This window comes from Lissotriton vulgaris, chromosome 5 (assembly GCF_964263255.1).
Source record: "Lissotriton vulgaris chromosome 5, aLisVul1.2, whole genome shotgun sequence".
NCBI lineage: Eukaryota > Metazoa > Chordata > Amphibia > Caudata > Salamandridae > Lissotriton > Lissotriton vulgaris.
Window position 1 is genome coordinate 679,910,900 of NC_141693.1, and position 27,272 is coordinate 679,938,171.

At 44.3% G+C, this 27,272-nt stretch overlaps 1 protein-coding gene across 2 annotated transcripts in view; it reads left to right on the plus strand.

Moving 5' to 3' along the window:
* The window catches only part of UNC5B (unc-5 netrin receptor B), a 379,330-nt gene that overhangs the window by 258,415 nt on the left and 93,643 nt on the right, over positions 1 to 27,272 (plus strand). For both annotated transcript variants that reach the window (XM_086922114.1, XM_086922115.1), the window contains exons 3-4: positions 6,740 to 6,883; positions 14,737 to 14,840. In XM_086922114.1, the coding sequence (XP_086778240.1) occupies positions 6,740 to 6,883; positions 14,737 to 14,840 (248 nt within the window). The remainder of the gene's footprint in view (positions 1 to 6,739; positions 6,884 to 14,736; positions 14,841 to 27,272) is intronic.

Here is a 27,272-nt window from a genome sequence, read left to right on the forward strand (position 1 = left end):
AGAGTGGCCACTGTGTGGTGGATACTGATGAGCGTCAGTCCTCAGTTTGCGATAGTGTTTGCAGGTGGTTGTCCAAGACAGTCAATTTGCGGAGGCCATGTCTTATTTTTCATTAGCATTTGAATAACCACCCTAAACACAGAGACTATCAGAAACCGACAACTACATACTGCTCCCTTTTGATGCAGCAGCAGCAACATAGGGCAGGCATGTCAAAACCTGGAACAGAGAGAGAGTTTTGAGGCAGGACTTAATTTGTACTGGAGGTTGTAGGTGGTGGGCACCAGCACTTACTTTGTGGGACCAAGTCTTATGTTTCACTTTCGGGCTTGGCCCGCAGTAAGAGAGATAACGGCTGAAAAGGAGAAAAGATGGAGGAAGTGATAGGTAAGAAAACAGAGACAAGATGAGAAAGGCAAAATGGAAAAGAATTCGCAACAGTGATATAACATACTAGAAGTGCAGGCTGGTGGAACAAAGAGGAAGGAGGTGGCATCAAGACTAGGCAGTCAGTCTTCGTACTTGTCAACCCTGACTTTTGGCAACACCAGCAGAGTTCTGCTAAGAAACACTTTATTTAAGCACTAGGCCCAGCTCACTCAAATAAACAAATGCTAGCAAGTGGTGAGTTAGTCAGCTGCGATAATGTGCTACAGTGCCAGATATCTCCATCACGTGGGATGGCTGAGCTATCTGATAGGTCGCCAGTCAATGCTTTGTTGATTGTCTGGACCAGTCGTTTTTAGGCTCAGCTGTGGGGTTCAAAAGACGAAGGGATAGAGGCAATATCTGAGAGCTACAGGAGCCCTGCCAAGCATCAGGTGCCCCACTGAGGCCCCCATTGGATGTGGAGGAATGAGAATGGTAGGCAGCCCTGGTGATGGATGGTTCCCCCCATTCTCGCACTCGGCCGCCCCTCGCAGTGCTGCTGCTGCTCCCGCATGTCTTGATGGGAGGAGGCAGGGATGTATCATTCCCTGCACCAGGGGTGAGTGCAGACGTCAGACAACTGACATTTGGCTGGCAGCGGTTCTCGTGGGGAAAGTACTTATTAAATGTACGAGAACAGTTAATTATTTTATTACGACTAACATATGATGTGGAAACCTAATGAAACAAGACAGTGGCAAGCGTGCTCGTCGAGATTTACTCAGGCATTGCACCCTTCTGTTTATAATAACCTTTTTATCACTAAGTGTGATTAACAAGGTTTCAGATCACTGGCGCCTGAGGTGCAACAGCTCAATGGCAAATATGCTGTTAATCATGTTTAAAAGGTGGTCCTTTTGAAAACACGCGAATTCTAAGGACCGGCTCATTCAGTATGATAACCAACCCAGCTTTTCCAGAACATTCTTTAGTGTTGTGAAATCAATAAACAATTGACCGTAGGGCTGTTTAGAACTTCAGCATTTATAGCAGTCTTCGCTCAAATTTGCTCCCGTCTTTCCTTAAAATTACAGTGTGGCAAATTGTGTACACTTGCATGCAGCGAGACTATTGGCTAAAGATTGTGGACCACTAACACAGTGGAAAAAAAACACGAAAAAAAAAACTGTGTTATCTTGGTGCAAATGTATTTTAAGCCACACTACGCATTTAACAAGTATTTCCTTTGAGAAGTCACGCTCCCAATATATTTGCCAATGACAGCCCCTGGCAAAGAAAGGCACAGACTAGTCTTTCCCCAGGGTATTCGTGCGTTGACAGGACATGGTTGGGGATAGGTCGTTTTGGGATGGAAGGGGCGGTCATCTGCTTAGTATTTAAGGGTCTGGCTGGCCTCATAAACAGCCTCTTCCGGACCATGTGCATCACCGGGGTAAAGGGTTTCAATTAGTTCAAATTTAATTTGTCCACCCACCCACCTTACATTTTGAGCGGGTCGGAGGAGTGGGGGTTGTGCGTCGCAAATGTTTGTTTCATGCCTTTATTAGGACGGGTTGCAGCTTAACACCTTCCATGCTCATGACGAGCTCGTCATGAGCACACGAGCACCGGGGCCACGGTGCTCGTGTGCTCATGACGAGCTGAGCTCGTCATGACCGTTAGAACGCTCGCACGCTGGGCAAATTCCCCTGCTGTGCAAGCGTTATTAAGAAACGGGTGAGGTCATGACGAGCTCAGCTCGTCATGAGCACAGGACCACCGTGGCTCATGACGAGCTGAGCTTGCCATGAGCACCGGGGCGCTTCGCGCGCCCCTCCTTTCCCCAGCACAGCGGGGGAATATTCCCCGCAGGGAAGGGGTTAAACAGGCAGAGCACAACTCTTGGGGAGTGTAAAAGTCACACGTGGGCTCTTACACACCCTTGGTGGGGGGAAGAACAGGGCAAAGGAGAAAAATCGAGGGGATACCTTGTCTGGAAAGAATGGAATGAGAAAGCACGGTTGGGGGTTGGAAGTTGCTAGTTTCTGTGAGATGCGTTTGGACGTATGAGGTTGGAGGGGTTGTTGTCTTAAGTTACAAAATGATGTTATTTTTTAATAAAGTTATCAATATGCAACCATGTCCTAATACATTTGGCCTTTCATACTAGTAATGGGGTCATGTAGTGTTTATTGTTGCACGATTCACAACCTGTCACCAATAAGAACATGTATGCAGACATGTATGTGAGTAGTGTGATCTAAGTCCTTTTCCGAGAAGATTCTTAAGATTTTTTTTTTTTAGTAATGTACATCGAATTGTGGTAACGTTTTCTTCGTTCAGTTGATGTCTTTCGGTTTTGGTTAGTTGCGTTTTGTTTTGAAAGACCGACAGTATTTTATATTGAAAGGGCGAGGACTGTTGACTAGATTTCTCTCCCCATGTAATGTCACTTCCGCCTGCCCATGGTGGGTTAGGTGCATAAGGAAGGGCTTTCAGAGGGTCTTAATAGTGTAGTTCTAACTGTCCCAGTAGAAAAGTGCTATAACAGCTCGTGGGTTGGCTGCATTCTTCATTCATTCACTCTCTTCTGCATTTGTTCCCACACTTCATTATGTTTGGTTGGATGTGCATTCCTGTAATATTACTAGGTTTCTGAATTCTGTTAGTTATGTACACACAAATATATTACTTTTTAAGGATGTATCACTGTAGTCACATATCTGTATTTGAATTGGGAATATAATCACATTAGCACTCGGAGTAGAACACTGGGAGCAGGTCAGCCATCCAGGATGCTCCCTCTGCTGGTTATATTTAACATGAAATGCCTGCAGAGGAAGCATTCAGTGGCTAGTCAGCAGTCAGTGTCTGCAGGTGGCAAAACAGGAAGTGCTGGAGGAGTACGAGCAGCTCTCACTTCAATGGGTTAAAAAGTGACTCTATCCTACCGCCATGCTCCTGCTGCCTCTTCTAAACATTTTTTTTCCTTTTACCAAAAGGAAGGGGTGGAGACCAGGCAGCCATCTGTGAACCAATACCTCAAGTAGAAGAGGCATAGGGTGTGCCACAGGAGGATGGAGTCCATTCATGTGAAAGGGTGCTCAGGCTCCCTCAGTGCTCCCTATTCTGGAAATGTGTGGGAGGGATGTGCTAATGTCCTTATTGCCCTCACCTCCTGGGCAGTAACAGCTGTTATTGTCCCCTAAGGTCCATAACTATGGAAATTATATATAACAGCAGTTATTGCATGGTGGAGCCTGCAATAATGCTAAAGTAGCTCAAACACAGGGCCGCAGGCTTCATGTAAACACATACTTGAGGAACTACAGCCATATTAGAAACACATATGCATAAGTAGAAAAAATGACTTGAAAAGTAAAATATTATTTCCAACACAGTTTGTTCACTTTTTCAGATTTTTAAAAACCTGTTATATATATATGCATAATAGCCACATGTGGGATCAGCAACTAGATAATATCCTGGTGTTCTTCACAGTTTGGGGGCAAATGTATTTTTCAGAAATCTCTAATTTGTATAATTTCATATGTTACTCTGTCATTTGTTTAAATGCAAGTTCTTTTTTTGTTTTTTCAATTCATAACCGAAGGGGTATATTTACACGTATCATCAGAATGTTAACAGTAAATCAAGCTTAGTTGAGCTATTTACTCTTGGCAGTGGGGGCGATGTAAGATCCCTGTTATTTTCAAATTGTCAATACTGAACTGCAAAAACATGATCCTGTAATCGAGCATCTTAGCATCTAGATCCCTTTAGTGAGATAATTCCATCCTGTAAACTGCATGCCTCTTGAACGGGCATTTTTAAACCTGCTGTGGCTTGTAAAGAGGCCTTGGTCTTCAAGCAGTAATTTTTCCAAGATGGCGGCCATATTAGAGAGCCTGATACTCAAGGACATTTTGCACTCTGCGTTTGGACCCCAACCAAAATGTAAACTCCAATTCAAGTCTAAATGCTAGGAATGAAATACCCACGTCCCCTTTCCTCAGTAGCACCTGCTTTCTTATGCTACTTACAAATCTCCCTTGTTTACAGAGACAGGTGCCATGTACAAACAGACAAACACATCCAAAGATGAAAGGTGCCAGCAACATCCGCATCTTGCTTAATGCTGTTTGTCAAAACACATATACCTACAGGCACATCCCTTTGTTGCCTACATACTGAAACATCTTTGTATTTCATGCTGCATATACGCACATACATGTCAGGCCACACACACATTGTTAGTTATACACGAGAGTGCAATATGCGGTTCACACCGGCATACAGACAATACAGATGTGGTAACTTCTTACTGCTCGCACACGCATACACAAAAAAGTATAATGCCTATACTTCGGACAGACACATAATAAACAATGTTTATGGTACATTATGTCGGCTGTAGTGTGTTTTACTAACTGAAGGGGGAACATCAGGAATTTTTCATGAGTAACTGGGCTTAATTCCTAGAGAATTGGGAGTAAACCACTCTTCAGATAAGTGTAATCTGCACCGTCTCATTAAAAGGTTTGTGACTCGGACGCTGAACGCCCGTCCCGGATTTGCCCGGAAAGTCCCGGTTTTTCAGCAGCTGTCCTGGCAGATTTTAATAAACTTGCCTCATGTCCCGCTTCCAGAGAGGGCCAACTGACGTTTATTTGTGTTTCAAAGCAGGATACAGTTGGAGTTGTTCTTAGAAAGCGATTAAGTTAACAGGTCTGATAGTGGGTTGATACATTGCTTTTTATTTATTTTTTAAGTGCCTCGTTTATTTTTCTAGGCTGACACACGCTGTCATTCTGTGTCCCTTAACTGATGAAACATTGTAGTCCAAAGGAGATGATGTATGGACTGCTGAAACTTTTCAAACACTCACCACCAGTCACAGATCTTTGTTGAATCCATCATAGTTCTTTAGCTCACTTTGCCACCCCAGTTCAGACACAGCTATATGCAAATCTATCTTCTTGACCCTGTGCCTCATGGAAACAGTCCAGCCTGAACTGCCAAGCCATGTCTTCCCTGGACCAGACACAAGCATCCTGGGACCGGTTTCGTGGTAACACCCCCTCATCAGCCAGGCTAGATTGAATCCAGCGGCAAAGTGAGCAAGGGACCCACGTCTGGGCATACCCTGCCAACTTAGGTCGAACAAAGCAAACACAAGGAGATGATGGACGGAGTGCTGAAACTTTTCAAACACTCACCCCCTGACAAATATTGTAGTCCTTCTATTTTAGAGAAATGTCTTGGTTTTGCGAGTTTTGTATCTGATCACCCCCAGTTACAGATTTGGGTTGAATCCATCATCGTTCTTGAGCTCAATTTGCCACCCAAGTTCAGACACAGCTATATGCAAATCAGTCTTGACCCTGTGCCTCATGGGAACAGCCCAGCCCAAACTGCCAAGCCATGTCTTCCCTGGATTGGACACAGGCATCATGGGACCGGTTTCTGGGTAACACCCCTCATCAGCCAGGCTAGCTTGAATCGAGTGGCAAAGTGAGCAAGGTACCCACGTCTGGGCATACCCTGCCAACTTAGGACAAACAAAGCAAACACAAGGAGGTGATGGACCGAGCGCTGAAACTTTTCAAACACTCACCCCCTGACAAATATTGTAGTCCTTCTATTTTAGAGAAATGTCTCGGTTTTGAGAGTTTTGTATCTGATTACCCTAGTCAAGAGGTAAAGGCAGAAGAGAAATGAGGAGTTGGCCCAGCAATTCTTCCTCTCGCCCTCTATTTTCAACTCAGAGCTTTGCACAAAAATGTATGTTTTAGGGAGGGAGGCAGAGATCGGTCTGAAGAGGTGGGTGTGCTTGTGTGCTGTTTGTATGGTTTGAGGCTAAAGAAGTGTAACTCCTTCAGTGATTCCCTGTGCCTCACTATTTGCATGTGACTCCTCTCTATCTGCTCTTGAATCCAGTTTGGGTCTCAGGCTGCCTATCAGCACACAGACAGAGGTGCAGCCTGGGTGCCACAGGCTTTAGCAAGGGAATAAAATTGACCCCTCATTCTTGGTCTGATAGTATAAATCAGGTACAATTAAAGTGCAGTGCCTCCCTTACCCACGGCCCTGCACAATCATATACTGTTCACGCTGCAGATATGCAGTCTTTGAGGCTGCTACTAGTACACCCTATGTGGCCTTTGCACACAACCTTATCCTGCATGAACGGTGACAGTGTTGCTTGCATGTTGCCTACAAGCATGCATTAGGCCCCCTACTCTTGTGGTTTGCAAAGCATGTGCGCAATGTGCCAGATTTCTCATAGTGTACCCTCTGAGTAGCACGCAGTCGAAAAGGCTTTTGTGTACACTTCTCATAGCTCTATATTCTTTCTTCCCACTTGCAGGTCTAGTGGTCCGGGAGGTACAGATTGAGGTGTCCAGGCAGCAGGTGGAGGAACTCTTCGGCCTGGAAGATTACTGGTGCCAGTGTGTGGCGTGGAGCTCTGCAGGGACAACTAAAAGCCGGAAGGCCTACGTCCGGATAGCATGTAAGTGTGCACTCCTACATCAGCTGATAAAACTTTACACCGCAGCTCACATGTCACAGACTTGTGCAGTGTTTTATTTGGAAAAATGTATACGTATATGGACCCAGGGTTTTCTTAGGAGCCAGAACCTGAGGATGCCTACTGCTGATTCCACCTATGACTGTTTCTTCCATCATCCTAGACCTCCTGTCTCTTTACCTTACTTTATGCAGGTTCTTTTTCATCACTGCATTCTTCCCTTCTCGCTTCACCCTTTGTTGCCTTTTTAGATCTCGCCTAGCATTGCAGCGCGTGTGCTGCTCTCTCTGCGAGAACTATTGTTGTCAAGTCGATTTCGGAAGTGGGGTGGAAGTGCCGCCTATGCTTTTGATTGGCGCGAGTCACTATTTATGGTGCGCGCTCATTTTTCATTGCAAGTGAGGCTTGTTTGTTCCCTCCCTGTCCCCTTTTTGGCTCGCCCATCCGGACTGGATCGCGCACTTGCGGCGTGACACAGTCTCCTGCATTAGTCGGTGAGCACTTTTTTTGTTTCTTTGTTCGTGCAATGGCGACAGCTTGTTGTTATTTGGAAAAGCAATAATAAGTGTTATAAAAAATACGTTTTACTGTGAGTCTGATCATGCTACTCGAAGAGGAGTTGAACTTTTTTTCTCATATGTATTTTATTTTCCTATTTGGACCACTGGGCATGAATTTAAGTAGCTCGCCTCTCATTAGGTCTGCTTCTCTCTCGGTATTGTTTTTAAAGCACCTCTTTTCAAAAGCAGTTTTAGTTGCAGCTTCTTAAGCTGTTTTTTTACAGCAATTTCCTACTACAGAATTCGATCACAGTAACTTTACAGCCACTTTCTAAAATGTTTCAGCTGTTGATGCACTTGCTCAAGAAACACTTAATCACCAACCGGAGGACACTGACACAACAACCACACCGCGCTGGGCATCAGTCCAGGTGGAGGGGGTGGTATGGAGTCAGGGTGGCAACGAGGCAGGCAGAATGCATGGGTGACATGGGTGACATGTGGCATGTGACTAGAAGGACGAATGCTGAGGAAAAAGGGCATGATGGAATGGGGTTGTAAATACCTATTTTACGTTACACTGCAGAAGGTGCACATTGAAGCAATACAGCTATTAAGTCAACGTCATGAACTTGAAGTTTTCATTATAACTGAAATGTGTGCGTGTGCAGTGCAGGCCTTCCAAAGACCTCTCTTTACCTCCTTTGTGCTTGGGAAGCCCCATGGTCTCCCAGTGGGAATGGCGAGGGCTCCTGTGGTGCCCCAGAGGAAATGGTGAGGGCTCCTGTGGTGCCCCAGCCGAAATGACGCAATGACCCTATGGTGCCTCTGGGGAAGTGGCACAATGCTACTAAGGTGACCGTATGAAAAAAAAAACGAATTTCGTTGCCAGCGCTGTATCACATTTGGCTATGCAGCGCTGGCAACGAAATTCTTTTTTTTTTCCGGTACTTACCGGTAATGGTCCATATCCCGCATTTTACAACCCCCCACCCTGACCCTCCCCCACCTGACGTCACCGCCCGGTATAACGCCCTGCACAAACCAGCTACGTCACAAACCACCATTTGTCTGTCAGTGCCTCACACACTTCAAAGGCTCCGCTCCCCGCCCCCCCCCCCGCCTGCACATCGTACTCTCCTACTTCCCCTCCCACCTCCCACGGCCGCTCTTCCCATTCACGCGCTCTGCAGGTCACCATTTGCCAGCATGTGTCCACCGCCCTGTTTGCTGCCAAACTCGTCTCCTCTCTTCTCTGTCGCTTCAGGTACTTCCTCCCTCCCCCTTTCCTGCCCGTTTTCTCTTGCTCCTATCTCTTCTCTCCCTTTCCTCTCCTCATAGTTTTTAAGCCCCCCTTTCCTGCACCCTTCCTTTCTTCGCTCGTATTAGTTTTTTTTCTCTTTGCTTTAAGCTTGTTTAACTTCAGCGCGAGGCGCGTGCTGGTTCTTTTTTGGATCCTTTATCTGCATTATAGAAAAAGAAATGGAACACCGGCGCCTTCTTGTTTGCATTATATTTCCACAAACAGTTACACACATCGCAGTGTCACTGTATGTTGTAAACAATGCTGCGATGTTATTACATGTAAATACTGCGTTTTGTTGCATGTTATAGACACCACGCGGTTATTACATGTAGGCGTTGGGGTGTATTTCATGCTACACACACTGCGGTGTTATTGCATGCCACACACAAGCCGCAATGTTTTTACATGTAGCACACACTTCCTTTTATTGCATTATTTTTATTATTACTCAGGCTTTTTAAAGCACGTTGCAGCGCATTACTCACGCCACAGCGTTGTTAGCTGTGCGCACCGATGAGTGTCGCAATATTATGTTCTACACATCACAGGGGTATTTTTGTGTACAACATTTGTTGCATTTTATATAAATACAGTTATGTTTTTGTAAGAGTTTGCATGACGCATTTAATTGCACGTTGTGGTTCATAAGATGTTTTTAAATGTGGTACACATTTGAATGCAATGTTTTTACATGTAGCACACACTTCCTTTTATTGCATTATTTTGATTATTACTGAGGTTTTTTAAAGCGCGGTGCAGCGCATTACTCACGCCACGTCATTGTTAGCTGTGCGCACCGCTGGGTGTCCCAATATTATGTTCTACACACCACAAGAGTATTTTTGTGTACAACATTTGTTGCATTTTATATAAATACAGTTATGTTTTTGTAAGAGTTTGCATGACACATTTAATTGCACGTTGTGGTTCATAAGATGTTTTTAAATGTGGTACACATTCAAATGCCATTGCATGCTGCACCCGTGTTTGTACGCGCACACCGCGATGTCACTGCCTGTTCTACAAGCCGCCTTGTTACCCTATGCTACACAATACACACACGGATAGAATAGTACAGTGTACAAATGCACACCGCGATGTCATTGAATGTTCTTGTATGTTGAACACACTGTGATGCATTGTGTGCTCAAGTTGTCCCAGCTCCAGCTGCAATAACTATGTATTAATGTGTCTATGTATGATACATATGCGCGGATCACAACCCCCCTTCCCCCTCTCACACACTTTGTAAGCAGGTGCAGGAAGTGCTCAGCCAGACGTTTGCATACACAACCCTTTACAAACTCTGCATTTCATCCCTTCCTGCGCTGGCTTTATTGTAAATGAGACAGGACACGTTTAGATTTGTTTTAAAAGAGAAGGGGTGCCCCGGTACTGTACTTAAGTTTGCTAAGTGCACCTCGGTACCCCTGCCCTCAGACATACTTCTATTTATGTATTTATTTATTTATTATGTGTTAAAAGCTCTAACATGACCATCACGGTATCAGAGCGCTGCACGGTGGTCGCAGTGCAGTTAAACCCCCGTTACTCGAAAGTATTACATGCACAACACTCTTTTTTACACGAACACACGTTGTGTCTGTCTGTGACATGTGTTTGTTGTGGGTCCCCAGCAAACAGACCCACGGTGCGTACTTACTGCGTACCTCTCTCACCCATAAATGTTACCAAGACACTCGGGGATCCCAGCCCCCTGTTGTGATAAATGTGTTTTATTCTCTCAGAAACAGCCCTTGAAACACTTCGAAAACCGGCGCCTCCGTTTGTACATCAAACACACAGTACTTGGTTTTATGCCGCGCACCCGAGTTTGTGTCCATTGATAAGGCGCACATGTCCCAAAGAGCCACGCATGTTTTATAAGCACATGCTTAGTATCCTAATAATGACAGTTCGTAAGTAGAGTATTTCACTCCGAGATATAATGTGCACATGCTCGTGAAAACACCGTAGACGTTTCTGGGTACACCCGGTCCTCTATTTATGATATCTGCACAACGAATCAGTGGGTACCAGCTTACACTCGCTGTGGTATGCAGCGGTCCGCCTCGCTGAGATTTAATATAGATTTTGTACAGCGAGTCCCACCACATTAACATTTTCATGTAAGGCTTGTTAAAATAAGCACTGAGGAAGAAAAGGATTTCCGTTTGCTCTAATTTTACGTCAATTAAGAGGCCCTCTGCTGTGTCAAATCGGCCATCCATTCATTTTATGAATGATGGATTTGAGGAGGGGCTAGAAGACAAACGGCGCGTGATATCTGGTGGAGTACAATGCTGGTTTCACTGGCTCTGTGGGCAAGACCGACCTTTAACACTCGGAGGCACAAAAACACTAAGGGAGTCCAAACCACATTTATTATGTTATATGTGTATTTTAACACCTTAATTTCTTTCCTGATTCAGTGCTTCCTCCTGCTTGGGATAACGGATCAAAAGCGTCAGCGTTTTGTTTACAGTTAGGGACAGTGTTCTACTTTTGAGCATATTCTCATTTTACAAGCTTTTTGCTAAGTTCTTTCACTCTGGGACCAGAAAGTGAAAACATGGCATTTGTTCACATATATGGATTTGTTCAGGACATTTTGAAACTTAGGGCCTAAATAACTGCTTTGTAGGGAGCCGATAAAAGGACTACAGTAAAATTGATGAGCAAAACAGGAAACACAACAAATACAGGTTGTCAGGAATATATTTAATCAGGGACCAAGTGTGTTAATAACAAACATGTAAAAGATAATGATACACTGATGTGAGTCTGAACTTCTACAACTAGTACTGCAAATCAGGAGGGAGAATGTAAAACTGAGATTAATTTATGAAACCGGTTGTAATAACAACATTGAGGCGTAATGACATCCATGTACCATTTACTACCCCTGACGAGCCGTTCAGTTGATTGGTTATTCACTCATGCTGGCGTTTCTCACCATCCTTGGGGCGTTACCTCTGCTCATTATTACTAGGATCTTTATTTTCCCTTGTACACAAACGTGCAGCACGGACACAAGGCTTATTTGATACTGGACACTGGTATTTATCTGGGTGCATCTGTCTCTCTCCCTAGAACCGATAATGACAAGCCACCTGACTACCTGTTATTCAGAGACGCTCCTGATAAACCATTTTCATATGAAGTGCACAAAGACTACAGCTCCCACAATGCTTCATGTTGCACAGTGCTTTAGTGGCTTAAAAGACAGACATGCAGTGTCAAAGTAAGCACAGTATCGAATACACTTTGCAAATGACAGTTTTAGTGCTTTCTTATTCCTGTCTCTGGGGAGTGCAGTTTTTAATGCCACCTTCCTCTTGTCCTTTTTAAAAGGTTGATAATTTCAGCCCTACCCTCGCTCTTGTAAATATGACTAATTACAGACTTTCAAAGCAATAAAGAAAGTTAAAGGGCTCTGTTTGTCTAACATGAGGAGGTCTGTAATCTAGAGTAAGAGCTGAACTTTTGACATAAATAAATGCAAAGGTAAATTTATATTTCACTGCAGCTGAATTGGAAGACACTAACGAAGGAGACATTACTAGCATAACTTGCATGTTCGGCCTCACTCTATCTATCTATCTATCTATCTATCTATCTATCTATCTATCTATCTATCTATCTATCTATCTATCTATCTATCTATCTATCTATCTATCTATCGCATCACCACAGCATCACTCAGCACCACCACAGCATCACTCAGGGGCACCACTACATCACTGTGCGCTACCATAGCCTCACTGAACGCCACAGCCTCACTCGTCGCCACCACAACATCACTCAGTGCCACCACAGCATCAATCTGTGCAACCATTTAACAACAACTGGTACAAATATGTACTCTCAATGTTTCAAGCTTTATTACAAATGTCACAAAAAGATGTTAAGATTTCACTTCTGTTCTTGGATTTTTGTCACAATAAAAGACACTGAACATAATCTTCACAAAAGTTATTTACAAAATGTTAAGCTATTGCCATTATAAATTACAATAACTTTTATTTAAGTATTAATTATAAAAAATTAAAAGCAATTGTTATTTGTAATATCAATATATCGAAGTCACGTGAATACAACACATATTGCAATACAAATACTATAGGTGTCACATTTGCGAAAGCTAAAACTATTGACATTGTAAATGACAAAGCTATTCATTTCGCTATTTTCAAAATCAACACATAAATACAAAATTTTTCATTTACAATACCAATAGCTCAAACTTTCTCTAATGCGAGACCTATTGCATTGCAAATGCTTGTTATTTTCGTTTTGGTTTTTAAAACATAAATAAAAGACATTGTCATTTACAATGGCAATAGCTTAAACTCGCGTCAATGCGAGACCTATTGCATTGCAAAGGCTTGTTTTATCTTGCTTTGATTCTAAGTAAGTCTGATGAAGATGACAAATAAACGCAGATGGGCTGCGCCGCAACTTTCGGGTCTATGTACGGTCAGCTCGTAAATTACATATCTCTGATTATTAACGATTTGTTCAGTCAACTCACAACAGTTAAGAGCTGATAATTCATAAATATGGAAATGTATAAACGTTCTGACATTTTAAGTCCAACTCCTGAGACTCTGGGACGAATAGGGAGGGACCTTGAACAGTTACGAGCGGCAACCGTTGTGGCGAGAGGCTAATAAAACGATAACAAAATAATTTGGCATTGGCTCCACTGCCATCTAGTGACAAAAAAGAGGACCGCAGTTTTAGCCAATACAATCGCTGTAAAATAGGAAAATCTAATCCAGGCAGTTAAATCAATGGAACCTATGGTGTTATTAAATTCAAAATCGTTTTATAAGTGTTTTTAAACTAAAGTGACGGCCAAAATCAATTAATGTATCATTCATTATACGCAAAGAGAAACACTGATTTGTAATGCACATGTAGTTCTTTGAGACCCCTGGCAACAAGTTTGCACACACTTTATCTAATACTTTTGTATGCTTGAAATGTACACATGGCATGACCACAAGTGCCTCACACCGAGGGATTACAAGCATGCTACATAGATATTTCTAGCTCCCTTTCCTGCCAAAACGAACCTGGAACTCCTTTCACAAGAGAGCAATAATACTTTCTTCAGACATTGCACCACAAGATCCCTCATTCAGAGCCAGATATGTGTTTCAAAGATGTACTCTTCCGAACACCTGCCACACATCACTTGAGGCAAACGACAGGGCAGGAAATAACTTAATTCTAAATATAGTCACCATACTCACCATCTTACTGAATACAGAAAAAAAAATGCAGATATATGATTTTCTCACATAGCCACAGGAGAAGTGTGGCTTTGAGGCAGTACAAGAAGTATCATCTTTAAGAATTCATTTGCTGCGACGAAAGGGTCTGGCAGATCTTTTAACGTAGTTATCAGAATTTGATTTGAATATTCAGCAAAATCCACAATTTTCTAAAGAATCAGGACATAAGGAAAAGTGGGGAAAGAGTTGAAAAAGGCATGTTTAATGTCACCAGTTCCTTTCTCTTGCTGGGTGATGAAAACTGATTGGGAGAGGCTTCCTGCGCATTGTGGAACAAGTGCCGGAAAGTGCTGGATTATTATCGCTTTTCCATGCACGATCCTAAACTTGTTGCCACCCTCCTCGTCCAAATTCACTTGCTCGAATTTTTTTCATACAAGTTCAACAAAGTTTGTTATTCATCAGCTAAACAATGAGACTAATTGTTCTGCAGGGAGGTTTATTCATGATGGAAACATGACATGTAGTATTAGTATTGTCTGAAAATGTGCAAGGGGTGCTCAAAACTCTCGCCTTGACACAGTCCTCCGAAGTCCGGTTCCCTGGTAGACAATAGCATGTGTGTGTGAACATAATCCAGTGCACTGCAATATGTTATGTGAATTCACAAACAATATGAAAGTCCTATCTTCCTTCATATACTCCTCCTCAACCACTCATGTCATCAGTTATCAAGATTTCTGACTCTAACCTCGGTGTGTTTTCTATCTATCTTTCCTAATTCAGACTTGAGGAAGAACTTTGACCAGGAACCCCTGGGAAAAGAGGTGCCATTAGAACATGAGGTTCTCTTGCAGTGTCGACCCCCAGAGGGAGTCCCACCGGCAGAGGTAAGTCGGGAATAGTCCGGAGATGAACTTAAAGAAGCATCGGCTGCCACTGCAAGTATTAGCTGCAGCTGATGTTTCTTGACTAAAAATATGTGCAAAGGTTTTGCATTACCAAAACGCCTGAGTCAAAAGGATTCGACATGAGAACGGTTGAACCTGTCTGCCTACCATGTTTTGGTCAAAGCCTATTGGATTGCTAACAACATCTTGTGGACATTTGGAAAGCTTCCATGGGAATGTATTCCGCCTATTGCTTACCATGGCTTTGTGGACTGTAGCTCACATTTGCTTGCTTTCTATTTTAGGCTGTCTTGCTTGAGTTCACCTTTCCAGTGAAACATAGCTTATTTACTGTATTCTTCCACAGTAATCACTTTCTGTAAATAGATCTTTAAATCTTGTTCTTCTCTTGTTATATTTGCTGTGCTTGCAAAGACAGGTGAAATGTGAGACTCTGTTTTTCAGGGTGCTTGGTGTTTACTATGCTGTCTCAGACTTCAAAGTGAGGGTATTTATGTGACAGTCTTGCTGGGAAAGGAAAGGCCTTTTTTCTAACACACACCACATTTAAATGAACTGTTCAGATTTTTCAGAACATATCAGAATTAGGAAAGCACACTAGAAGCATTTTTTTTTAATTCTGAAGTTTAGTGGAAACAAATATTTTAATATGATCAAATCAAATCAATATATTGATGATGACGTTTCCGCATAACATTGTTTGTGTGCTGTATAATTGTATCAGTAAACTGTATATCTGTGCAAATGTAATGGTCATTTCAATTGAAAATGTGTTGTTTGTAATGGCAGTGCACTACCAATCCATTCATACTTCATACTTGTCTACTCTACTTGACTGTATGCCTTCCATTCTATGCTGCTCTAATCCACTCTATGACACACCACTCCATTCTGTGACACTCCACTCCACACTACAGCACTCCACTCCACGTCACTCACCTTCACTTCACTCTAGGGCATGCCACTCCACTCCTCTATACAACATGTACTCCACTCCACAGAACACAGCACAGCACCACACGCCACACTACAACATGCTACTCAACTATACTCTATGCCACTCCTCTGCCACTCTATGACACAACACTCTACTCTATGACATGATTCTCCACTCTACATCCCTCCACTCTACGCTCCTCCACTATACAAAAAAATCTCTACGAAAAGACACCCTACAACAGTCTGTTTCCCTCTACAACGCTGTACGTCGCTCCACTCTATAGCACTCTACTCCACTACACTCTGACACTTTACTCCAAACTACATTACACAACTCCACTCTACAATATTCAATTCTACTCCACTTTACTCCACTTTACACCACTCCACGCCTCTCTATTATTTGCCATACCATTCCACTCTAGGGCACTCCATGCCCCCACTCTACGCCGCTCTATTATATTCTATGGCTCTCCACTCCACATCACTCTACAACACGCTAAGCCACTCTGTGACACTCTATGCAGCTTCCTTTATGCCACAGTACTCCACTCTACTCTATGACACACTTTTCCACTGTACACCACTCAACTCTTTGACACTCTATGCCACTCCACTCTACCCCACTCTTCGCCACTCCACTCCACAACAGTCCACTCTTCGATATTTCACTCAACAACACTCCATTCTACTCTATGCCACTCCACGCCACTCTGTGCCACTCCACTCTATGACAATCTACTCCAATCTTCATCACTCTACTCTACAACACTCTACTCCTCTCTGCGTAACTCCTTCTACGTCATTCCACACCACTTTACTCTACACCACTCCACTCTATGACACTCCACAACACTATTCAACACTCTACCCCCTCCATGGCCAGGGCCGGACCGGCTGTAGCGGGCAGAAGGCAATCCCCTGGTGTGCCGCACGGGTCGGTGGCGGTTTTGGGCCCCTGGGCGTTGTGTTTGCTACAGGGCCGTTTTTGTAGCATGGGGGGTGGGGCGTCCAAGCACTTTGCTAGGGCCGGGTTTGGTTCCCAGTCCAGCCTGTCCATGGCACTGTATACCACTCCATTCTGTGCCACTCCACTCTTTGTCACTCCACTTCACAACAATCTACTCCACTCTGCCACAACACTCTACTCCACTGTACGCAACTCCTTCTACTCCATCCCAAGCCACTTTACGCCACTCTATGCCACTCTACTCCACATCACTCTATGCCACTCCACTCTACGACACTCTGTGCCACTCTGCTCCACTTTATGCCATTCCTCTCTACATCACTCTATGCCGCTCCACTCTACAACACTCTGTGCCACTCTACTGCACTCTATGTCAGTCTACTTTGTGACACTCTACTGAACTCCAGTCCTCCACTCTCTCCCTTCTACTCTACTCTATTCCACACCACTTCACTCTACTCCCTCCATGACACTTTACACCACTCCATTCTACGACGCTCCACCCTCTTTTACACCACTCCACACCACTGTATTCCACTCTATGCCTCTCCACTCTCAGGCACTCTACTTTACTCCATGATCTCTCACTGACAAAAGAATATTGAAATTGGTTCTCTGTACTTCTCTCTATATCTGTACATCACAGTCAGTAAAAGTTAGGCATGCTAATAATATCATTCAGTCGTAAGTGCTCCCATACAACACAGACAACGCTGCAGGGAGCCACTGCGGCAGGATCAGGACAGTAGGGGCAGGAGGTGGGAGTATACATCCCAGAAGCTTCAAAATCTTCAGCAAGCAGGTGTGTTTAACAAAATGGAAAATGTACTATTGTTTGCCACTGTGTTCTAAAGAGGTCCCCAGATGTTTGGCTTTAAATTTGAAGCCTGCTGCTAACTCTGTGAGAGGCCCTAACTTCACTGTGGATATCACATAGCATTTCTGTTGTATATATATGTAATATCCACAGTGAACTTAGGGCCTCTCACAGAGTGGGAGAGCCCGCCATTATTGGTACTGTCTGAACACATAAGTAAATAAAGAATATTATTCTAAAAGCTTACCCACACAGATTATGTCATAGGAATTTCATTGTGCTCAAAATAGTTGGAAGCTAGAAAAGTCTAAAATAGCATCTGAAAAGCATTGATTATTTATATGTATTCAATATAAAATGGAGATGGTGGATTGAACATTTGCTTCACAGTGTGCATGGATTGCCAGTGCCTTCTAAAAGCACAATTATGCAATTTATTTGGTGGCCGATCGCTTTCACAAAACTGTTTTTTTAAAGAACATACAAGGGAGATATTTATTTAACAACAGCGACCCTTTTAATTATTATTTTGAGAAGAAGCTATGAAAATAAAATGCATGTGGCATTATACCATGTTCATTACGGATGTATACCAGAAAAGATCAGGTGCGGTTGATGTATTAGAGCACACTCATCACATTGATTACAGCAAAAAATTATCTTCTTTAGATTAATTATATAGAGTGAGTTTGTGATGAATTTAGTAGTGGAAGAACATTGCCATGACATTTTGTACTAGGATTTTTTTTGGGTTCAGAAACTATAAGTCTGTGAACAAGAGTAGTAAATCAATCAATCAATAATGTATTTGTAGGGATCACCAAATTACCTGTCAGGGTGTCGAGGTGCTGGAGATGCAGTAGCTGTATGGAGGTTGTTTACTCAAACGAGCAGGTCTTTAGATCTGTTCTGAGTTGTTGGAGTGATGGTGCGGTCCTGAGGTACAGGCTCCAAGCCTTGGCTTCCAGATGCGAGAAGGAGCGTCCTCCGCTGTTGGCTCCAACGATCCGTTGGGTGTCTGTGATGGAGAGGGAGGCAGAACAGTGGTGTTTGGATGGTTGGTGGAAAGTTAGGCGGTTGTTGATGTATGCTGGTCCTCTCCTAGATCTGAAGCTAGTGTAGTTTCCTTAAGTGGAGTGTGCTGTGGGTCTTTCTTTGGATGTCAAGTATGAGTTGTGCCGCTAAGTTCTGTATTGTTTGGAGTCTCTTCAGGAGGTGTGCAGTGATTCCTACCTAGAGCGTGTTTCCGTAACCCAGTCTGCTGGTGAACGAGGGCCTGCATGACGGTTCTTCTGGTGTTTACCGGGAGCCACCTGATGATCTTACAGAGCACGCAAAGGGTGTGGAATCAGGTGGAATAGACTGCGTTGACTTGTTTCTTCATGGATAGCTTGTTATCAAGGACGAGGACGCGGCCGAGGTTGCTGGTGGGTTCTGTTGAGAAGGAGTGTGTGTCGAGCACCCCTGGCCACCATGGGGCATTACACAGCGAGGTGTTGTTCCCAAAGATGAGGATTCTGTTTTCCCCTAGTTGAGTTTAAGACAGTTGTCCTTCATACCGTCTGCAACATTCATCATGCATCTGTGGTAGTTAGCTTTTGTGGTCGAGGGTTCTTTGAGCAGAGTAGTAGAATTATCCTTAAGTAGCATTTATAATAAACATACAATATGTATGTGTTTCAATTTTTTAACAACTCTTATTGCCCAGCCTATGACTTTTAATGCACCTATGGGAGGTGTATTTTACTAGGCAGAGGTTGTCGACAGAGCAATTTATAGAAAACTAATAATGGGTCTTGGTGACAACTCTTCACATGCATAGCCCACCACTCCTTAACCCCTCCTATGCATGACGAGGTCAGCTCGTCATGAGCCACGGTGCTCGTGTGCTCATGATGAGCTGAGCTCGTCATGATGTTGGAACGCTCGCACGCTGGGCTAATTCCCCTGCCCTGCGAGCGTTCTATGAAAACGGTGTGGTCATGACGAGCTCAGCTCGTTATGAGCAGACGAGCACTGTGGCTCATGACGAGCTGAACTCCCCATCCCCCACCCCCAGCACAGCGGGGGAAACAGCCCCGCAGCCAAGGGGTTAAAAAAACTCTTGCTGGGTCTCGGTCACAAACTTCAAGCGGGACCCCTCTGTGGATTTTTAGAAGCACGACATGGAAGTAATATAAGGGAATATATTCAGAAGCAGCTCCAGCTTGGTGTGCCACCTAGTGACAGCCACCATTAGTTTGCTTCATTGTAAATACATCACACACGCAAGCAATACAAATCTCTGTGCAAAGTTTCTTTTGTGACATACAAATATATTTGGCAGCGTAGGTCCTTAAAAAGTAAATTGTCCCGGCTGCCATTCCTTGTGGCAGCCCTGGAACCAACCAAATATATATATATAAGGATTATTTCAGCAAACCAACTCTTCATTATTGAGTTAACAAGGTCGTTTTTTTTTTGTTTTGAATTAGATATCTTGCTATGAGCTAGTTTGAAGGGATAACCTCTGCCTAGACTCTCATTACGGGTGACCCGGTAACGATCTCACGTGACGAAATCTGATTCCTCCGCGTTGGAATTTAGCAGGTGCGATTAAGCACCCATTTTTTATGTTTTATGGGGAATAACATGAGTATTTTGGAGTTTATTGCACCAAAATATGCATATTCAGGAAACCCAGGGCGTTTCCAACACGCTAAACATCATCAGGTTTGAACTGGTGTTTATTACAAAACTCACACCTGCAACATGTGCTGTACCAGGAGTTACCGCCATATCACAATGGACCGGGCCGCTCGTGCTCATTCGTGATACTCACTGTAAGATCTATGTAGCAGTGTTAAGCAAATAACGATCTGAGATGTAATTAGCAAGAGAACATTTCACTGAGATCTATTTGAAACTGTACTTGTAAAGGGAACACTCACATGTCATCCTTTTGGTAAGGGGGCCTGTATGAGATTTATTTGACGGCCTCTGGCATTTATTTATTTTGCGAGCACTTCTGTGACATTTGATATGGAACAAATCTGATATTTATTTGGTAAGATATCACCTCTGTGACTGTGAGGTATATTTGGTAAAAAACACACCTCTTTGCCACGTTTTGGTAGAATAGCGCATAGGTGAGTGTCATTTGGTAACAGCACACCTCTATGATATTCATTTGGTTGAACAGAACTTCTTGGTAGAGAACACCTCTGTGAGATGTGCTTGATATGACCGTGCTTCGTGGGAGGTATTTCCTATTGGGAAGTCTTCCTTCACCAGTATTTATTAACTCCTTGCGTGCTCGTGACGGAACCGTTCCATCACTAGCCTCGGGTGGGCTCTGCTGGTGACAGAACGGTTCCGTCACGGCCCGCTCGCCGCGCCTGCGCGAATTCCGCCCCTGCGTGAGGGTTTTATTGGGCGGGCGGGCCGTTCTGTCACAAGCACAACCCACCCGAGGCTCGTGACGGAGCAGTTCCGTCACGAGCACGGGAGCGCCGCGCCGCGCTGCCCCCCCCCTTAGCACTGCGGCGGAATAGCCACCACAGCTAAGGGGTTAAGAAATTACCTCTGTGAGAGGTATGGAGCATGAGAACACTTCTGAAAGATACAGTTCATTCTGAGCACTTTAGTGAATTTTACATAATGTGGGAAAATCTCTTTGAGATGTAGCTATTGTTCCAGAGAGAGAACCTCTTGACATGCATGCACTATTCAAGCATTTTTGCAATTAGATTATTAGATCCCCTCTGAAAGGGATTTAGTTTAACACTTCTGCGAGACGTATTTGGTATGAAATTATATTACAAAGAACAGGGGTCCTTAGAAAAAAGAAACTGTAAAGAGAAATAAATATAGACCAAATGGAACTATATTTTTTCTGGGGGGAATGTCCAGCCGGACAATTTATTACCCTGATACAGGAATAATCATAGAACAATAAAACACTGAGTGTGATAGAAGCGGGACACCAGCCGGTGTCCGACTAACACACTAAGAAAACATACAACATGAAGGAAATAGCAGGCAATAGCAAGACATCTGATTAGAGTAAATCATAAACCAGACAATCTAAAACATACACATATGCAAGAAAAAGTGTAAATCAACTTATGCATTTAGTGTAATAGTGTTGACGACGTTTCGAACCACAAACAATAAAGGTTCATCCTCAGGACAGAGGGTAATTGCCTTAAGAATACACATTTGTAAGAATATCACAATTGTGTAGCACTCAATTTGAGAGAACGGGTTTTATTTTGCTCCACGGCAAAAACCGTAATTGATCTTTGAAAATGTCCAGGGTAGAATAGGATCCGATGTAAGGTGCTCTCGATATTCGGGTCTGGCAGTACAGAACGCAAGTCCACAATGGGGGTTCTTGCTGGCACGAGGAATCTGCGCGGCCATTTGGTATGAAAGCACGTTAATGAGATGTATGTACGATGAGAGCACTTTGGTAAGATATATTTACTACGAGGGCATCTCTGTGGGATGTACTTACTATTCAAGCACTTTTGCGATTTGCCTATTAGAGCCCCTTTGAGAATTGTGTTTAGTAGAACAAGTCTGACTTGACTCTCAATAGAAGTGCGAGTCAAGCAGTCCAAGGCTTTCAAAAGGGAGGTAAAGTTTCAGTGTAAGAGTAAACAAACAACTCTGCGCCCGGCGACCTGTTAAATCAGGTCCAGCCCAGTACGGAGTTTTATGTAAAACAAGTATTTTTTACACACAATAGCTCAAATTTACCACAGTCCCTTGCAGAGATGTGTCTAGCGCTTGAGGCACGCTTACCCAAGTCGCTCCTGTCTAGGCCAACTCCCACGTTTTGAAGTGTCTAGGTCATATACGAGGCGAATCTCTCACACGTGCGATCCCTTCTAGGCTTCTGCTCACGAAGTTCATAGCAAGTGCCTGCAGATCTCCTATACAAATCTCACATGCGGTGCATCGCCCCTTAGTCCCCAAGTTTTAGTGAGTCATACTCAATGTGTCTTACCCAGGTGTTAGCTACAATGTAACAGTGCCCTTCTATGCTCTGATACATGTTTCAGTGATTTCAGTGCTGGGACGGAAGTGCTGAGGCCTGGCGTCTGGCAGAGTACCTTTGATGATGCTGGAACCTTCTCTTGTGGTGGAGGACCCCTTTGACAGATGTCGGTGGTCTGACAGGAAGGTGTTAGCATCCCGCTCTTTCAGAATCTTCCTCGGGGGGGGGCAGGTCCGGAGGTTGAAGGCACATAAGCCGCTCTCGAGCTCCTTGAGCTTGTTGATGCGCTCTCGGGCCGTGGCCAGCAGCCCGAAACTGTGCCGGCCCCCTCTCCTGACAGCCAGGCAGTCCCCGTGAGTTCACTTGGTTCCTTGTGTGATGATCTTTATGAAGCACTTGAGTGGCAGACCACCAATAATTTCTAATGGGTGACGGCACACAGAGCACAGATGAACGGCCTTTGGGCACTGCGGCGGCCACACAGTGTAGTCAGCCCCAGTGGACCTTCGGCCTCACATCTTGCTCACCAGGATCCTCGTCTCCGGATCCCCATTGGCCTTTGCTGCTGCCAGGCTATCCTCCTCTTCACACGGCACACTGGTCTTGGCAGGCAGACAGGATGGTGCTTCAAGCTCAGACATCTGCTCTTGTGCTCAAGTGCTCCTGGCATCCTGGCAGTCTCCTCTGTCCAGCTGGAAGACCAGCCGACCTCAATCCCTGGTCCTGGTTGTAGTAGCTCAAGTCATGTTGATCATGTCACAGCTCTGAGTAACAAGTGGGTTTTAAGATTCCACTTTTATATAGTCTCTCCAGATACAAATGTGATTTAGGGCCTGTTGATTTGAAATTGGTGTTGAGGCTCTCAGCCTCTTAAAAGTTCCAATTTCTCAGTTCTGTTCTTTCTTCAACTGCCTGTCTGCCCTAGCAGTGGTGGTCCCAGAGCTGACAGGCCCATAACCCAAGTTTTGGATGTGGCGAAGGGTTACACTTGAGTGTGAGCCTCCAGCGGTTCAAAGAATAAGGACACCCATCTTTTATGATTCTGTGTTCCTGTGTGGTGTACCTTATCAGTCCCACCATCGACCAAAAACACTGTGCTCTGGCCTCTTGGCCCAGCACCAGGCATCCTGAATCATAGTAAGCATCAGCGACGGCTCGTGGAGGGAGTTACGGTGGGGCAGGAGGGTGGGGAGGGGGAGGGGCAGGGTGGAGGTTGCTAAAAACCGGCATATGGATAATTGCAGGTAAGTAAACAATTTAATTAATAAAACGAATTTCGTAGCTCGCACTGCATTGCATTTTGCGATGCAAGGCGCACTACGAAATTCGTTTTATTAATTAAATTGTTTACTTACCTGCAATTATCCATATGCCGATTTTTAGCAACCTCCACCCTGCCCCTCCCCTCTCCCCACCCTCCTGCCCCACCGTAACTCCCTCCAAGAGCCGTCGCTGGTAAGCATTTAATGTGCATGGGGGATGTTCTGCTCCCCTCCCAGTGTACTTCTCCCCAGCCCCAGGATTGTTTGCAGTACACATCTCCTGTCTGAGTCTGCAATCCACACTGCTATCTTAGAATTTTCTAGGTCCTGGACTTCCCGTAATGGAAAACACAGGCCTAGTCTCACAGGCACACATATATTCAGTCATTAGCACACATGAACGTGCATGTGCTTTACATAACTACATTCCTATCATGTAGTCCAAGCGAGTTGTAAATACAACTGTAGAACTTTTAACTGAGTGGGCCTATAGGCTCTACTGACATGACGCAGAATACAGCCCGGTCATTCTACTGTTCACTAAATGGGTATGCTGCCACCACCTTTGCATTCTGCAACTCTGTGTTAGGGCAGTAGCCCTACCCGTTCTGAGGAAAATGCTTTTGGCGCCACTCCTAGTTAATGGTACATGGACATTTCTGGTGCTGGGGGCAGACCTCCGTCCTTAAAGGTCGCCTAAATAACTGCATAAATGCATGATCCGTGCATGTCGCATGACCAATTTCATAATCAGGGTTCCAAATCTACATATAACTGGGTCACTCTGGGCTAAGGTGCTTATCCGTTACCATGCAAGGCACTTTTCCTTCCCAACATAAGGTTTATTTAATATGAGAGAACCTCCATGAGATGCCCTTGGTAAGACAGAACCTCCATGAGATGCACTTGGTAAGACAGAACCTCCATGAGATGCACTTGGTAAGACAGAACCTCCACGAGTTGCACTTGGTAAGACAGAACCTCCACGAGTTGCACTTGGTAAGACAGAACCTCCATGAGATGCACTTGGTAAGACAGAACCTCCACGAGTTCAGGGGCGGCTCTAGGCTCATGGTGGCCCTGGGCAGGGAGCGTAAGTAGGGGGCCCCGGAAGAGGGGGTCCGGGTGGGGTGGAGCCCGGGGGCCAGTGAAGAGGGAGGGGTCAGGGTGTTTGGAAGTGGAAACAGAGCCGGAGGCCGCCAAATCCCTGCCAGGGGCCGCCACTCAAGCCACGCAAATATGTATCCATCCTCAGAGGATTATTATATTAAGGATATATATTGGCTTGGTGGCCCCTAGGGGTTGGTGGCCCTGTGCAGGTGCACAGCTTGCACATGCCTAAGGCAGCCCTTGGTAAGACAGAACCTCCACGAGTTGCACTTGGTAAGACAGAACCTCCATGAGATGCACTTGGTAAGACAGATCCTCCATGCGATGCACTTGGTAAGACAGAACCTCCACGAGTTGCACTTGGTAAGACAGTACCTCCATGAGATGCACTTGGTAAGACAGTACTTCCACGAGATGTACTTGGTAAGACAGTACCTCCATGAGATGCACTTGGTAAGACAGAACCTCCCTGAGATGCACTTGGTAAGACAGAACCTCCACGAGTTCAGGGGCGGCTCTAGGCTCATGGTGGCCCTGGGCAGGGAGCGTAGGTAGGGGGCCCCGGAAGAGGGGGTCCGGGTGGGGTGGAGCCCGGAGGCTATTGAAGAGGGGGGGTCAGGGTGTTTGGAAGTGGAAACAGAGCCAGAGGCCTCCAAATCCCTGCCAGGGGCCACCACTCAAGCCACGCAAATATGTATCCATCCTCAGAGGATTATTATATTAAGGATATATATTGGCTTGGTGGCCCCTAGGGGTTGGTGGCCCTGTGCAGGTGCACAGCTTGCACATGCCTAAGGCCGCCCTTGGTAAGACAGAACCTCCACGAGTTGCACTTGGTAAGACAGAACCTCCACGAGTTGCACTTGGTTAGACAGAACCTCCATGAGATGCACTTGGTAAGACAGAACCTCCATGCGATGCACTTGGTAAGACAGAACCTCCACGAGTTGCACTTGGTAAGACAGTACCTCCATGAGATGAACTTGGTAAGACAGAACCTCCACGAGTTGCACTTGGTAAGACAGTACCTCCATGAGATGCACTTGGTAAGACAGTACTTCCACGAGATGTACTTGGTAAGACAGTACCTCCATGAGATGCACTTGGTAAGACAGAACCTCCATGAGATGCACTTGGTAAGACAGAACCTCCATGAGATGGATTTGATACGATAGCTCCTCCGAGAGATATATTTGTGTTTTTTTTCCCTTCTGTAAGATACATTTAGCATTAGATGACCTCTGTGGGATGTATTTAGTATGAAAGCACATTTGTGACATATATTTACTACCTTAGCATTTCTGTTATATATATTTGCGATTCTGTCCCTTCTATGAGATACATTTAGTGCCTTAGGCTCTCCATTAGATATATTTGATTTGAGGACCTTGAGGCGGTTTACTGGATTTGAGTTCAGTTCTGTGAGATGCATTTGGTATATACAATTTCGTATAACGATTTCTGACTCCTGACAAATTTTGTAGGCAGCTAAAAAAATTGCATAGGTTTTATCTAGGTGTGCGTACGTGGTTCATGGAATAATCGTGTAGAACTTAACTTTACAAAGGGAATCTCACAGATTGGCCACTGCCACGGATTTCAAATTTAAGGTACACGCACAAGTAGTACTATTAACTGCATTCACAAAACGCGTTCAATGCATAAAATCCATTTTATGAGCACTTTACTTACAGGCAAATGATGCACACTTGATGTGTGACAGATTGTGGCCTATAGTGTGCAACTTTTTACAAGCAGGTGCATTTGGGGAAGGGTGGCATATAAGTGAGTATGGTGTATTCTCAGGGTCAGTGCAGGGAAATAATTCATAAAGAAGGTGCTGTTTGCGCTGATATTAGAATTGTGTGCTTTAAGTATACTCACATCTGGGATTATGAAAACTGGATGATATTTCTTAATTTGGGGAATTCAATGCACTTGCGCACACTGATAATAATATTCTTAATGTTTAATGTATGGACGAGGCGGAAGAAAATGTCTGTGCTTATCGAAAAAGGCTGAGAACTAAGCATACATATAGAAGTAGGCATGTCGTAATTTAGAACTGTTTTCGGGCAAAATTACACGTAGCTAAAAAAAACTGATAGAACTGTCAAAAACATGACGAAGATAAACTTTTCTGCCTTTTGGAGACATGATACATTAGTGAGTTTTTCACTCGCTGCTCACATCTGTAGGGATGTGCACGATTGAGTTCTAAAATTCTGGCCAGCTTAATTGTATATATATTCAACGTAAATACAATTAATTCCAATAAATGATAAAAATGAAATGTGTTATTGAGAGTCCTCCAAATGGCAATCTTACA